The sequence below is a fragment of the Spea bombifrons genome, chromosome 3 (genome assembly GCF_027358695.1).
Source record: "Spea bombifrons isolate aSpeBom1 chromosome 3, aSpeBom1.2.pri, whole genome shotgun sequence".
NCBI classification, from domain to species: domain Eukaryota; kingdom Metazoa; phylum Chordata; class Amphibia; order Anura; family Pelobatidae; genus Spea; species Spea bombifrons.
Genome location: NC_071089.1, coordinates 52,324,126 through 52,341,020, shown reverse-complemented (window position 1 = coordinate 52,341,020; position 16,895 = coordinate 52,324,126). Strand labels below are relative to the sequence as shown.

The following is a 16,895-nucleotide window of genomic DNA, read 5'->3' as shown; positions in this document are numbered from 1 at the left end:
TGACTCTGAGATTATTGCGTCTCCCTCGGTTGTCCAAATCTTCCAGCTGACGCTGCATAGTTTAGAAGGTGTCCGAGTGTTCGTGTGACATGTTCGAGAGGGTGTCTATGGTTTCGCAAGTTTTAACCTGGTCGTCTTCCAACGTGGCCACACGGTCGCCAATATGTTGGATATCCTTTTTAATGGAGACAAGGTCTGCTCTCACGCCGTGCAGGGCCTGGTCAAGGGCGGCATCAATCACCGAGACCTGCCTTAGTCGGTAAGTGTTTCATTGCCTCCTGCCACGAGGAGCTCGCAGCATGTAGATCTTGGGAGGTGAAATCCTGGTCCATCGAGGCGTCATCTGAGCATTCACTAGCTCGGCTTGATGGAGAAGGCGCCATCTTGGATGGTCCGGAGCATCCGAGTCGCGGGAACCTTGGAAAAAGTGCCGCACCGAGGGAGCCAGGTGCTTTTCTTGCGTGTTGGAAGGTTTAGGGGTGCCTCCAGAGCGGTTGGATTTCCCCATTAGCACGGTTGGTAAGTTGTGGGTTAAGATGTTTCGAGACGGTGAATGGAGCTGCGATCTCAAGCAGCCATCTTTTTTAGGTGCTGGCTCCACCCCCCCCCCACAGGTTGTATTTACATAATTTTTGGACCTGTTATGGAACCGTTTATTGTTATTAGAAGATTAGAGTGTATCCTCAAGCGGTCCATGATTTTCCCAGCTATGCTGGACAGCAGAGGATTGGTTTGAAAACCCAGACATTTGGAAGGTATGTTAAAGTCACAATATTACGTTTTGTTGGAGGTGCGTGAGACAGGTCGTTGTTATCTTTCAAATGAAACTAAAAGTCCTTCTGGACATGTACAAGGACTATGTGCCATAATAAATAATTTAATTAGCTACATATTCTTGTTGCAACTATGTTTCAACCGTAATTCCTTACAGATGCAGGTTATGAAATATCTAAAATAATATAGATATGTTTTAGATTTCACAAGTCAGAACCATTGAAATGAATCACAGTAATGTATTCTAAATTAATTTAAGTATGGTGCAGTATTTGTACTTAATGTGCAAAGGAGAGTTATCATATTATATACAGAGCAGTCTTCTTAACTGAAAATATTGTACACAAAATTCAAACAATAATTTGACAGGTATGATGGAAAAATATATCTTTTTTTGCACGTGAGAAAAGTTGAATCTTTTCAGCAACAAATGCACAATTTAATGAGAAGCCCGCTGGCATATTTTAAAGAAAACGGTCTTCGGTAGCGCTTAATGAGAAATAATACTAGTAGCAGAATTCTGAATAGATTTTAAGTATGGTAACTAAAAATACCTGATGCAATTCAGAGCACTGAATGAAATTCACTGGTGGTTCACTCTGTTTGCTTTTCAGTCTTAAAATGTTATCAGAATATCCCCAACTAAGAATCGCAGACCACTGGATATCAGTACTATGCATGCTTCGGACACCTAAGGGGGGAAAAAATTGAACAATATCTGCATTGTTGGACATCTGATTGAACAGTAGACAAAATACATTTTGTGTTACATAAGTTTTAGCATATATACTTACCTTGCTCTTTACTGTAAATCATCATTAAGCAGAATTTCCAAGATAAGCCACAGATGGCCCTTGTGGGCAATGCCTGTAAGGATCCAAATCTTTCTCCATGAGGCTGGCTAAAGCAAACACTGGGATCTGGAGCACTTGGAGACCCAACATACTCTCCCCATTTCAGACCTCTTATCCATGGCAAAGGACTCTATAAAGACAAATATAAAATATTTAGACTTTATAAAATTATTTCCATGGAAAAAGAAGTATATACTGCAGGACAGAATAAATTTAATGAAAATAGAAAAAGGCTCCGGGCACTCAAGGGTTCCATCAGGCAGATTTATTCAAGGAGAAAGACAACAACGTTTCAACCTCACGATGAGGTCTTTATCAAGTTGAGGTCGAAACGTTGTTGTCTTTCTCCTTCAATAAATCTGCCTGATGGAACCCTTGAGTGCCTGGAGCCTTTTTCTATTTTGATTTACTAGGGAGCTGGCCCTTCCTGGCACAGCTAAGCACATGAGTTCCTGTGGGGAGTGTGTGCAGATTCCTGATTTTGGTGACAGAATAAATTTAATGCACTCAACCAGGGCTGGTCCTAGGCTGCCTGATATACTAGAAAAGAATAATCTCTAGCGCACCCCTATTTCTCAGCTTGGGAGCAGGACATGGAGAGCTTAGGGGCCAAAATTCAGTCACAAATGCCATGCACATTTGTGGACTTGATGTGCATAAAAATTCAAAATCTACCAAAAGGTATCTATCAATATTGAAAACAACAAGTTGAAGCTATACATATGAGCTCTACATATGTATATACCCCCCCCCAAAAAAATGCGCAAGCCAGGATGGATTGTGGCCCTATGTCTTGTTCTTCCCTGATACTGGCACTTTAGTGTTTGTATGACTGGGGCTTACATGTATGTATATGTATACATACACAACAAAAATTCACAGATATATTTACGACATATATTAAAAAATTGGTATAGAGTTGAAGCAAGAGGACTAAGGTATTGTGTCAAATGACTATTATATAATATTATAGCCTCAGGTCATGGTCTTACGGCTCCCCAGTACGACTTGTGCACTTACACTTACTGGGTAAAAATACTTAATTACGGCTTACCACTGAAATATTCAATTAATGACTGGACAAAGTTGAACGCCGTAACAAATGTTTTAAATATCAAACCCCCATCTATAAATCAGAACAAAAATAACTAATATGAAACAATTTTCTCATACAGGATAAACAATTTCTTTTACGCTTTCCCTGGTTTCTCTGAACGCAAGTTGCACTAGCAATCCCATTGCAGCAGGAAGCTCCCCTTCCATCAAAAGCCTGGATCCAGGTCGGCTGACGTGTGCAGAGTGGAACAGCTGTCGTGGCGTTTGCCCATATGTTTTTATCATAGTCTCCAAGGCTCTCCTCTGTACAGGATCTTCAACAGCAGAAACATCCATTCCAAAGTATGTCTGTTAAGAAGAGCAAAAAAATAACATTAGTGACATGCAAACGCCATTTTATTTCCTAGTTCAAGGCTTTGTTCAAGATTGAATGTACATATTGACAAAGATACGTAACTACCCAGCTCACAAGAATTTACAATGTAAGGTACAGAAACACAGGCAAATATAAGCTGGCAACACTCATTTTTTCAGTTAAGTGGTGAGCTAAAAACATTAGCAAATTCCTGTAAAATATAAACTGGCATTAATGAAAATAGGCTACATAGAAAGGCCTCAATCCAGTCAAGCCCTCCAGTCATGAAGGAACAGCTGTCTAAAAATGGGCATTTTATTTCAGATGAGCCCACTGACCATTTCATTAACTACAACTTAAAATACACAGTGGCCCATGTTCAATATTACCTCTAAGGTGTGCGCATGTGCACATACGTTTTGCAACCAGCTAACAAAGGAAATGTATGTGTGCAAAAAGCTGAACCTTTTGTGCGCATGTAAATTTTCTTTGTGCTCTGGATGGGACTGACCTACGAGACACCGGCAAATTTACCAATAGGCCACTTCCCCTGAGGCCGGCCATCCAAATATAAGTCTGGCAGCTGTTGCCAATTCTACTGCCGCTATTTCCTCTCACTGTGTGTCTATGGAGATTATGGGAAAATAATGCTGGGTCAGTATGGGGATGATGAGAAGTTATGTTAGGGGGAATGAAGATGCAGGGGGATGATTGCGATGCAATATGGGGTGATGATGGTCGGGTATGGAAATAATTGTGGTGGGGGCTTCAAATTAATTATGGGTACGATGATGGTCAGGGGTAGCTCTACACTTACACATACATGCACACACTCTTACACCATACCCATAATCAGACATGCATACATAAATGCATGCATACAGTATCTCACAAAAGTGAGTACACCCCTCACATTTTTGTAAATATTTTATTATATCTTTTCATGTGAGAACACTGATGGAAGAAATGACACTCTGTTACAATGTAAAGTAGTGAGTGTACAGCCTGTATAACATTGTAAATTTGCTGCCCCCTCAAAATAACTCAACACACAGCCACTGATGTCTAAAACATGGCAACAAAAGTGAGTACAGCCCTAAGCGGAAATGTCCAAATTGGGCCCAATTAGCCAATTAGTGTTACAAGGTCTTAAGTGTGAATGGGGAGCAGGTGTGTTAAATTTGGCGTTATCGCTCTCACACTCTTTCATACTGGTCACTGGAAGTTCAACATGGCACCTCATGGCAAAGAACTCTCTGAGGATCTGAAAAAGAATTGTTGCTCTACATAAAGATGGCCTAAGCTATAAGAAGATTGCCAAGACTCTGAAATTGAGCTGCAGCACGGTGGGCAAGACCATACAGCGGTTTCACAGGCCTCAGAACAGGCCTCGCCATAGTCGACCAAAGAAGTTGAGTGCACGTGCTCAGCGTCATATCCAGAGGTTGATTTTGGGAAATAGACGTATGAGTGCTGCCAGCATTGCTGCAGAGGTTGAAGGGGTGGGGGGTCAGCCTGTCAGTGCTCAGGCCATACGCCGTACACTGCATCAAATTGGTCTGCATGTCGTCCCAGAAGGAAGCCTCGAGAAAGCCTTCAAACAGTTTGCTGAAGACAAGCAGACATGGATTACTGGAACCATGTCCTGTGGTCCGATGAGACCAAGATAAACTTATTTGGTTCGGATGGTGTCAAGCGTGTGTGGTGGCAAACAGGTGTGGAGTACAAAGACAAGCGTGTCTTGCCTACAGTCAAGCATGGTGGTGGGAGTGTCATGGTCTGGGCCTGTCATGGCTTGGTCTGAGTGTTGCCGGCACTGGGGAGCTACAGTTCATTGAGGGAACCATGAATGCCAACATGTACTGTGACATACTAAAGCAGAGCATGATCCCCTCCCTTCGGAGACTGGGCCGCAGGGCAGTATTCCAACATGATAACGACCCCAAACACACATCCAAGAGAACCACTGCCTTGCTAAAGAAGCTGAGGGTACAGGTGATGGACTGGCCAGGCATGTCTCCAGACCTAAAACCTATTGAGCATCTGTGGGGCATCCTAAAACAGAAGGTGGGGGAGCGCAAGGGCTCTAACATCCACCAGCTCCGTGATGTCGTCATGGATGAGTGGAAGCAGACTCCAGTGGCAACCTGTGAAGCTCTGGTGAACTTCATGCCCATGAGGGTAAAGGCAGTGCTGGAAAAAAAACAATGGTGGCCACACAAAATATGGACACTTTGGGCCCAATTTGGACATTTCCACTTAGGGGTGTACTCACTTTTGTTGCCAAGGTTTAGACAATGGCTGTGTGGAGTTATTTTGAGGTGACTAATTTACACTGTTATACAGGCTGTACACCAACTACTTTACATTGTAGCAGAGTGTCTTTTCTTCAGTGTTGTCACATGAAAAGATATAATAAAATATTTACAAAAATGTGAGGGGTGTACTCACTTTTGTGAGATACTGTACATACATACATACACACACACAGACACTCTAACACCATACGCTTACACACACACACACACGTATTCTAACCCCTTACACATAAATATATACACAAGTTGATGGACATTGGGGAGGACCTTCTGTGATATTTTATTTAATTAAAAAAAAAAAAAAATATAGGATAAAAAAATCTTAAATACGTAACTTCATAGAGTGCATTTATATTTGTATAATATTAAAACATAGCAATACAGCCAAAATTAACTTGAAACAATTTCAGGTTTACATTTTCACAAGCATTCAGTGCGCATATACTTTTAAAACAGTTGTCTTTTGCACAACATAAGGTTTCTGCTCACACCAAATACTAAAAATTAGAGGGAACACTGCCCATATTCTTCAAATCAAAGCAGCACTGGTACAGTTTCTCCTTCCTTCCCTTGTCACCCCCCCTCAATATCTTGCAAACACTGTAACCTTACATTGAAACATAAAATTAGACAGCAAGAACCCATCTAGTCGGTACATTTTTCCTGCTGTAAGAAACTCAAAACTTTGGTACTTGGTTGTCTCATAGTTAGGATGGCCATATGAATATCCCATGCACACTCTCACTTAACTTCTGCTGGCTGCTAGAAGTCGTTCCACTTGATGTGAAAGTGCAGTAGCACTTCTTTGTTACACCTCAGATGCCCAAACATGCACAGCTAACATGTGACTCCATTAAGTGATGGTAGGCACTAATGACGAGACATTTTGAAGGATTCCACACTCACACTATTTGCATGCTCTGTCTGTTACACCAATAGCTTTATGGAAAGGGTGTGAGATACATATCAGTATTACAGTCTTTTGCAGGTGAGGGTTGGCAAGAGGGGCAACTGTGCCATGGGCTGCTTTGATAGAGTGTCTTGAATAAGAAGCACTTTAGGCAGCATATCCACCATTGTTGCATCCCATCTGCTCTTTTTTTTTTCTTTCTATGCAGTCCCTTTAGGTGTATATATGTTGCACAGAAGCACATCAAAACTACTTTAAACGAAACATGCTTTGGGTCATTCTATTACTAGGCTGCTATACATCAGAAGACCCAGCCAATGGCTACTAAACACATTCAAAGTTAAATACATATATCTAAGTTAGATAAAATGTATACTTACAGCTGGATGAAACACATTGATAGCTTGGATAGCAGAACGACCCTTCTGTTTATAGCCAAACACAAGATCAATCCAGTGACAAATTGTTTGTGACACATGATCTGACTCAAGCGCCTGGCGATGTATCAAGATGAAGAGTCGTGGATCGTTTCGTGCCCATGGAGGTAGATTCACATGATTCACCCGCTCGCCATTTTGACGAAGACCAAAATCAAATCCTGAAATATGGTATGAACTTGTTCTTGTTATAGCTTTTCCCAACAATATAAAGCCTACAAGTGCCTTCACTAAATTGATGCAAACTAGAGGGGGAGGTGCTGGGGATAAGCCAGTGTTCTTGGTACCAATAACAAAGACATAAATGGTACAATAACAAAACATCGATGGTATAGAAAGGCAGACATGTCTAATTTTAGAAGAAGTTAATTTCTATAATAAGGATGGGTTACATCTCAATAAAGTGAGACCTACTTTGATGAGGTACAGGATAGCTAAAATTTTGAAGGGATTTGAAATTAGGAGTGTACAGATAGAAACAGAGTTACAGCCTATCTTGAAAGTGGGGCCAACCATGGAAAAACAGATGGACAGATGTACTTAATTAGTACAGGTAAGGAGGTCTCTAATTTCAAACCAGTTGGTTTTAAAATAGATAAAACACCACGGACTGATAATCTTGAAATGCTGCATGCTATTGCTGACACACAAAAACATAGTGGAAGGTCACTGATAACTGAACAGCGGAATATACAATTTGAATGGTTATGCACTTCTTCAGACAAATATAAATGAGAGGGAATTCTTAGAAAACACAAATAAATATGGCAGTTTAGGGGACCCACCCCACAAAATAGTAAAACATATATGGAATCAAAGTTTAAATGCAGTCAATATATAATCAAATCTTAGCTGTACTGTTATAGTTTACGCACCTTCTCTGTTTACCAAAAACTCTGGTAAGTAGAAAAATTCAGGAATCAGCTCTTTAACATCAGTCATTGACTCATAAGAAGACAAACGCCATGTTGTATTCATGGAATGAAACGTTCTATCAGGGATATCAAAACTTTGATCTGCAATGTGAAAAGCAATTATAAATCTAAATAGGTGTGTATATATATATATATATATATATATATATATATAGGTGTGTGTGTGTTATTATGTATATACTGTATTTGCTTGATTGTAAGACAACCCCCCAAAATTTTAACCCCCCAAAATTTTAATATTAATTTAGGAAAAAAGAAAAAGCCTGAATATAAGACTACTATGGTAAAAAAAAAGTTTACAAGGCTGGAATGGTGAGAAGGTGACAACAGTTGGTTATTCGCAAATGGAAGAAACACAAAATAACTGTCAATCTCCCTCAGTCTGGGCTCCATGCAAGATCTCACCTCGTGGAGTTTCAAAGATCATGAGAACTGTGAGGAGTCATCCCAGAACTACACGGGAGGATCTTGTGAATGATCTCATAGTCACCAAGAAAACACTTGGTACCACACTACACTGTGAAGGACTGAAATCCTTCAGTGCCCGCAAGGTCCCCCTGCTCAAGAAAGCAAATGTACAGGCCTGAATGATTCAGAGGAGAACTGGGTGAAAGTGTTGTGGTCAGATGAGACCAAAATCGAGCTATTTGGCATCAACACAACTCACCGTGTTTGGAGGAGGAGGAATGCTGCCTATGACCCCAAGAACACCATCCCCACCGTCAAACATGGAGGTGGAAACATTATGCTTTGGGGGTGTTTTTCTGCTAAGGGGACAGGAAAACATCACCACATCAAAGTGACGATGGACAGGGACATGTACCGTCAAATCTTGGGCAAGAACCTCCTTCCCTCAGCCAGGGCATTGAAAATGGGTCTTGGATGGGTATTCCAGCATGACAATGACTCAAAACACACAGCCAAGGCAACCAAAAGGAGGTGGCTCAAGAAGAAGCACATTAAGGTCCTGGAGTGGCCTAGCCAGTCTCCAGACCTTAATACCATAGAAAATCCGTGGAGGTAGCAATAGGTTCAAGTTGCCAAACGTCAGCCTCTAAACCTTAATGACTTGGAGAGGATCTGCAAAGACAAGTGGGACAAAATCCCTCCTGAGATGTGTGCAAACCGGATGGCCAACTACAACGTCTGACCTCTGTGATTGCCAACAAGGGTTTTACCACCATGTAATAAGTCATGTTTTGCAAGGGGGTCAAAATACTTATTTCACTGAGTAAAATGCAAATGAAATGTGTTATTCTGGATTTTGTTGTTGTTTTTCTGACTCTCACTGTTCAAATAAACCTACTATTAAAATTATGGACTGATCATGTCTTTGTCAGGGGGCAAACGTACCAAATCAGCAGGGGTCAAATATTTTTTTCCTTTACTGTTCCACTCTGCCTCCCTGATATTCCTTTAACCCCCTATATGCCACTCTGATCCCTGATATTCCTTTTAACCCCCTATATGTCACTCTGCCTCCAGAAAGCCCTTATACCCCCCCATATGCCACTATTACCCTCCCCCAACTTGTCCCCCGTGCTTCAGATTCCTTGGCGTCTAATGGGGCAGCCGGTGGAGGTCTGCGAAATGCGCACAGACAACCTGTGCTGCTGCTGCCGGTACTTCTATGAATGAGCACCGGAAGGTCATGTGATGCTGGCACCCCGTCATAGAAGCCCGAGAGGAAGTGCCGGCAGCAGCGGATGTTGTCTGCGCACATCGCACAGATGCCCATCGGCTGCCAGAGAGGAGGATCCAGGTCCCCTGCAGCGCTGCGGGGAATCTGGATCTTAGTCTTGTAGTTAGACCTCTATTTGAGGTCTGATTAGAAGATGACCTCAAATATGAGACGATGGTTATTTTTCAGAGCATTTCCTGTGAAAAAAACCTTGCCTTATAATCGAGCAAATACGGTATATCCAACGTCATCATAGAATGGGTACACAGGCCATAGCAAGTAGTGCACAGCATAACAATTTTGACTTACAGAAATGAAAGATAAATTTATGATTTCCACAGAAGCATTACCATTGTGCCGAGTACATGCACTTGTAATTTGCAGGTGCAACAGAAGGAGTTACATTAGGGCTAAACACATTATAGATGCTAAATACTCATGGTCCCTAAATCAGTCCTTAAGTCACTTCCTGAAAACTATTTTTTGAACATGAGTTTCCACATTGAACATTCCATTTATTAGACCATTAATCTACAGCCAAAAAACTGACCTTGGTATGCTAAGAACATTTTGGTAAATGGTGGCATTCTGACCAAGAAATGAAGAACTGTGCCACTGTTGGAATAATGGGATCCATAATGATATGGCTGCACTGGTGGCATTGGATCATCTTCTCGGTCTCCTTTACAATACTCATCTTCTAAATACTGAAACCAGGAACATAAAATTATTTTTACCAGCAAACAATACACAAATCTTTACATACAAAATACTTTACATACAAAAGTATTTGGAAACAGTTTCAATGGAATCAACTTCTGACTGTTGCAAGGTTGGCTGCAGTGTGTCAGTCATGTACATTTTTTAATGACTTGGTAAAGCAAACTATGTTTGCACCAGCCTTCTCCTCAGATGTGTGCTGTGCTTCCCTAACAACCAGTGCTTATTTACACATGTTTCCTTGTGGTGAAGAAATAAATCCAGTGGCACCCTGTGCCTTCTGTCAGTACAGACTCCTGTAACACTGGCTTAGGGTGCCAATGTGATCAAAATGAAAAAGAGCTGAAAAACTCCACAAAAAACATTCTATGCAGGAAAACAGCAATAGTTTGAAGACTTAAATGATTTTATAAATATATGCATTAAGAAAAAAAGTTATGGCTGTTCTTCCCTAAAGGCCTATCTATGATGAATTACCTTTTTGTGGTTTAAGAGCTATATTGCTTTAAAAGCAAAAAATTACATTTTTAATTAAGATGGGTATAAAACAGTGTAAGAAGTTCTGACAATCTGTGTGAATGTATTGCAAACCAATGCTAACTGGGGTGCATTTATCTTCTATTGGTTCTATTTTTTGATTTCCGTAATTTGTGAAATACCAGAGACCAACCATTTTGTTTCAGTTATAAGGTTACAAAACCAATATCACAATGTGGCAGAATTGGGGGAGTGATGGGTTTAAAGGAAATATTCAGGGGAGGGCTTGCACCTTTTCACACGGGGAGCAGGTTAAAGCCGAGTGACCCTGTCAGCCTCTTGCTTCCTCCTCCTACCTCAGGAACAATTGCACTAACTGCAAATAATGATAAAATGTGTGCTGTAATAGAAAAGTTACTTGTTGATTTTCCATACCACTTTCCATTACTTCCTGCATGTGAAATTACTAAGGGCTGTAAACTCACTTCTTATTACTATAGTAATACAAGAAAATATCCTATAATGGACATCATGCTCTGAAATCCAACTAATGGGGGTTTTCGAGATGCCTGTGGTGAAGCTGAGATATCCAATATGGTGGCCTGTTTGCAGCTCTTCAGGACTGATTATATTCATTGCACATATTTCCCAATGTTAATGTAAAAATGTAATGTAAAATATGATATATTAGTCATAAATTACCTTGTAATTGTCTATGTAACGGTCTTCCTTTTCTTTTGACTGGACAGCAATAGGCTTTGCAAGATTTCTGTTTTAGAAAGATTTATCATTATTGAAAAAGGGATTAAGACCAGAGATGCAGTAAGGGAAAAGGAAGGCATTCTATACACGGTGGTGAAAGTAAGAGAGAAGGTATCTTGTGGTATCTATGCTCAGGAAAGCACAAGTAAAGACTAGGGCAGGGCAAAAAAGTTGCAGATCTAAATATGGCTTCTTGGCAAATTTTACGCAGATTAAAATCAATAAGGCTTCTATAATAATAAGAGTTTTCTTTTAAGTACCAATGCCTGCAAAATGCTAGATGAATATGAAAAGTATGGACTGTCTGTAATGCAAAAAAAAAATACAGCTGTGATATCTTGTGTGCATTCTGTAATTAATTGACTGCCCTAGGGCCAATTAACCCCTTAAAGACCAGGCTGTTTTTTATTTTTTTGTAAAAACTAGAAAACCTGCTAAATAGATTCTACTATTTGTCCTGAGTTTAGAAATACCCAATGTTTTTATGTTTTTTTTTTGCAAGTTATTGGGCCATAAGCAAAACCATATTTTTCCAAAGCTGGTCATTCTGCCCGATGTGCTATTTCGGGTATCTTTGAAGCTGGCCAATGCAATTTATCCCCATCAAACCACATATTTTTGGAAACTAGACACCTCAAGGTATTTCTAATGCTGGCATTTTAACCCTTTCCATGCATGAGATTCTACCACCAACCTTTGCCAAAGTCTGTGGTAGTAATTTTTTTTGTATTATTTTCATACAAATTGTACTTCAAGTATAAATGTATAGCTCCAGGTATACGTCACTATCAACCCCCCCCCAATGTGTGTTCAGCAACATCTCCCAAATACAGTGATACCCCCCCCATGCATGGGGTTTGGGGGGTTAAAAGGCCACATTTGGGAAGTGTGCCCCCCCCATTTTGGTAAGTCTGTGCCTATGCCCTTACTTTGAGCCTGGCCACTCCAATTTATCGTTGATTGCCTCCTAAACTCTTTTAAAAACAAGCATCTGCTCCGTTGACACCCCAGAGAGGGGCCAGACATGGCCCCTGATGCCGATCTAGGTGTTGCTGAATGCCTCGACATTGAAGCATTACAGCAACACTGTTTAGGTGAAGAAAGTGATCATAGATCACTTTCTAAGCTTGTTTAATGAAATGACTTGCCAGCTCAAAGTTCATCCACTTACATAACACACTAGGACCTCACTTAAATAACAAATCAAGAACTGTTTATCATTGTAATGGGAAAGAGAGTTCCCAAACTACATGTTTAATTTCAATGATCAATTACATATTTGGGGATTGTTTTAGAGAGGAAAACATAAACAAAAACAAACAAACAAAAAAAAAAACTTACATATGAACAATACCATTTTCCAACAACTCAGGGCAAATAAAGAATATTGTTTTAACTGTATGGGCAAATACATAAAAATATGACTTTGGGATGGAACATTAGTTATAAAATGTATATAAAACATAAACGTACGATAGTTTTAAGAAACATATTATAAAATTAATAATAAATAAATATAATGTTAATACTAGCAGTTTACCTGTAAATAGCCGGATCACTGAGATCAAGTGTTTCATTGGTATAATCCCGCAGTATAAATGGAAAAACTGGATACTGCATTAAATCATTGAAAGAACGCCCTGCATGCTTATTTAAATGTGTCAGGTACTCAAAATTAGTGATTTGTCCAGTGCACCACAGATGAGTAAGAGCTGTTATATTTCCATATTCCAGAAGATTAGGAAGGTTATTACTCAAAATGTTATGGTAAACATCATCTCGTACCTGTTAAGAAAATAAAAGTTGTGTATAAATCACACAATCATTTAAATCGTCATTGCAGGTACATAAGTCACACTTGTGATAGCAAAAAAACTATTGAGCCCTATATACAATAAAGTTAATAAACTCCATAGCAGCTCATGTGTTTATGGCTTTGGGTCTTTATTTACGGTGTACTGCAGTTTTTGGGGTTTTTTTTGCTTTTTCACAATACCACTGTCAAACATATATTTTGTCTATATGGAAAATAACCATGTGGTCACCCCTTAAGAATGCAAATAAGGTTATTTTACATAAAAATGAAAACGTTCATAAAAGTGTCAATTGTGAAACTAAGTTTGTTCAGATTTAGAATTTCAAGTAGGACAAAAATACCCACATGTTTGGATTTTCCGTTAAATATCTGGTCATCTTAGCTTGCAAATTAAAAGGTTCTGGGCAGTCATATGATGCTACAAATCATATTTAAACAAACGTAATAATAATTACTTTTGTGTTGTCAAAAGCTAGTAGCAGTGTTCTTCCGTTTGTTAAGAATATCTCAACAGCATTGTCCCTCAGCTGCCACCAGCGTTTGTGGACCTCTTTGATTTCTTCGTAAGTCCATGAAAATGAGGCTGCTTCTGTTTCCCCATTAAGAGACTAAAGGAAAACAATCACATCAATATATTATAGGCACTATAATGCACTACAGTGTTGTACTCTTCTTCAGATGTGTGAGATGATACAGCTCTGCAGATACTTTTAATGCTATTGCATTTGTGTGCAAAGATCTTCAACGAGACAGATCCATAATATACAATTTGTTACCATACAAACTACAGTAGGCTTTTGTGCGATAATGGGCCAAAAGAGTATATGTATATTAAAGAGTGGAAGCAGACAAGAGAATAGGTAAACGGGTGGTGTTTCACTGAGAAATTATACTTGTTTAATATATCTGCACATGCCAACATACACAGATCAGCCATAACATTATGATCTTCTGCCTAATATTGTGTATATTTCCTTTTGCCCCCACAACAGCCCTGATCCGTCAAGGCTTTCGTGGGTTAATGGGCCAAAAGAGTATACATATATTGAAGAGTGGAAGCAGACAAGAAGAGAATAGGTAAACTGGTGGCGTTTCCTATTCTAGACCTCTGGAGGTGTGCTGTGGTATCTGGCACCACAAAACGCTAGCAGATCCTTTCAGTCCTGTAAGTTGCGAGCAGGGGCCTCCATAGATGCATCCTGTTGCCATGTGTTCTCCAGGCAAGCAAAGCACTCGGCCATCCACATGATGTAAAAGAAAATGCAATTCATCAGACCAGTGCACCTTCTTTCATTGCTCCATGTTCCAGTTCTTATGGTCACATGCCCATTATAGGCAGTATACAGGGGACAGCATGGGCACCCTGACTGGTCTGTTGCTATGCAGCCCCACATGCAAGTGTGATATACTGTGTGTTCTGACACCTTTCTATCCGAACCAGCATTAACTTTTTCAGCTATTTGAGCTACAGTAGCTGGTCTGTTGGACTTCACCACACAGGCCTACCTTTGTCCCCCACTTGCATCAACGAGCCTTGGCCGCCCATGACCCCGTCACTGGTTCATTGCTTTTCCTTCCTTGGAATACTTTTGATAGGTACTGGTCACTGCAGACTGGGAACACCCCACAAGCGCTGCAGTTTTAGAGATGCTCTGACCCAGTCATCTAGCCATCAAAATGTGGGCCTTGACAAAGTCGCTCAGATCCTTCCACTTGCCCATTTTTTCTGCTTCTAACACATCAACTTTGAGAATGAAATGTTCACTTGCTGCCTAATACATTCCACCCACTGACAGGTGCCATGATAGTAAGAAAATCAGTGTTATTCCCTTCACCTGGTAGTGGTCATAGTGTTATGGCTGATCGGTGTATACATAGGCACTGTATTCTGGGAAGGCTGGCTTGAAGACTGCCAGCATCTGTGTGCCATGACTCTAGTCTGCTATGATTATATGAAAGTCTCGTAAAAAATGGCATGGTTTGTCATTTAAAGGGCAGACTGAACTGTAATACAGGTATATGAAGAGTTGAGTCTCTAGCAAAGAAAATACATGAAAACTTTATATTTTACATATAAACTCCAATAATGTATACCTACACTAGATTCCACAGTGTCAGGTGCTTTGTCTTCAACAAAATACATCCCAGATTTACCTAAAGAAAGAGACAAAATACGCACCTGGTTACAGTACAGTTATAATGTTATGCAATATAGAAAGGGATTTGGAAACAGACAACACCTGTTTTTTTTTTCTTTTGCTGAACTACCAACGATTTCCCACTTGAAAGGTGCATAAACATATTGCAGGTAGGAGGTACTGTTCAAATTCATTATTGCTTTTCAAGCAGTTGACACTGTGACAATTAAAATCTGCATTGGTCATTTTCATTTAGAAAAACATGTAGTGGGATTTGTACCCTGTAAATGTAAAAGCACCAGGATTTAATGATGCATTAAGGTTCATTTTTATGGATTAACATCCATGCATTATCACTTTGTATGGACAGAATTCCGCCCTTTTGCGGTTTTCTTTATATAGAATTAGGCATTTTGTTATATTGGTCATTGAACTCACTTGCTGTCTTTACGACTGTCGCTTATATGAAGGCCACTTTTCACAACAGGGTTTCAACATTTCACATTAAAGGTTTATGAAAAATGTTTAATGGGGGATTATTCTACACTGCCTGGCTGTTGACACTTAAAAGCACAAACACATAACAGTTATGTATGAGCTGCTATTCAATGTCAAATGTTAATTTATCTAAATTATTTGACTGGTAGGTAAAGTCAATAATGATCAGCCACACTGAGAAGAAAATAACGTGTTTAAAAATAGTTTTTGTTAAACCCACAGCCTAAATAAGTAAATGGATTTGGACAAATACTTAACCTAACTTGAAGATTTGCTTGAAAGAAATTTTCAAATGTGACACATAGGGATTTAAAATTGCATTGTTGAACATATGCAATAAAGACCAAAATATATGATTAATGGTGGATTGTCTACTAGTAATCTTTTAATTTATCTACCAATATCAGACATATTTCATATAACAATGGCGTTGCATCCATTAGTAAGAAAAGCCAACAGCTTTCATGTTTCTAGATACATACATGAACACTGTGCAGTTGAATGTGTCCTCGAGATGGCGGAACAATATGAGGCTCAGCTCCACTAAGGGGTCCAGTGAGTGAGACCATAGGATCTCCCATCACTGGTCCCACTGGAGGTCTCTGCATTGCTGGCCCCTCAATACCAGCACTACTACCCCCCAGGTAGGAATGTGTGTAATTATGCTAGAGTGTGTGTAAGTAATTATGTTAATGTCTGTGTAAATGTTTTAATGTGTGTGTGCGTAAGTATGTTAGTGTATAAAAGGAGAGGCAATTGTGTGTTTTGAATGAGTGTATAGGCAAATGTTAGTGTAAAAAAATGTAAGCAAGAGTAAAAGAAAAGATTACATTACAGGGGGTGAGGGATATGATAGAGGCCTAAGGAAAAAGCATATGACAGGGGCAAGGAATCTGGGATATGCCATTTCATCAGAGGGCTGTGGATAAACTACAGACTACAGTGAAAAAGAAAGTACACCCTCTTTAAATTCAATGGTTTTATATATTATGACAAAATAACAATCATCTGTTCCTAAGCAGGTCTAAAAATTAGGAAAATACAACCTCAGATTACACCATGTCATGATTTATTTAACAAAATATAAACCCAAAATGGATGCCATGTGTGAAAAGTACACTATGACGGGATGCCCTGTACCCCAACTGGGTACTCCCACCAAAC

The 16,895-nt window shown here is 39.7% G+C and overlaps 1 protein-coding gene across 1 annotated transcript in view; it reads right to left on the bottom strand.

Moving 5' to 3' along the window:
* The window catches only part of LYST (lysosomal trafficking regulator), a 119,371-nt gene that overhangs the window by 13,581 nt on the left and 88,895 nt on the right, over nucleotides 1–16,895 (bottom strand). The window contains exons 38-47 of the mRNA XM_053461265.1: nucleotides 15,194–15,249; nucleotides 13,551–13,703; nucleotides 12,820–13,064; nucleotides 11,220–11,286; nucleotides 9,871–10,027; nucleotides 7,580–7,720; nucleotides 6,648–6,865; nucleotides 2,802–3,032; nucleotides 1,569–1,758; nucleotides 1,329–1,465 (exon numbers count right to left, since the gene is read on the bottom strand). Coding sequence (XP_053317240.1) covers nucleotides 1,329–1,465; nucleotides 1,569–1,758; nucleotides 2,802–3,032; nucleotides 6,648–6,865; nucleotides 7,580–7,720; nucleotides 9,871–10,027; nucleotides 11,220–11,286; nucleotides 12,820–13,064; nucleotides 13,551–13,703; nucleotides 15,194–15,249 — 1,595 coding nt within the window. The remainder of the gene's footprint in view (nucleotides 1–1,328; nucleotides 1,466–1,568; nucleotides 1,759–2,801; nucleotides 3,033–6,647; nucleotides 6,866–7,579; nucleotides 7,721–9,870; nucleotides 10,028–11,219; nucleotides 11,287–12,819; nucleotides 13,065–13,550; nucleotides 13,704–15,193; nucleotides 15,250–16,895) is intronic.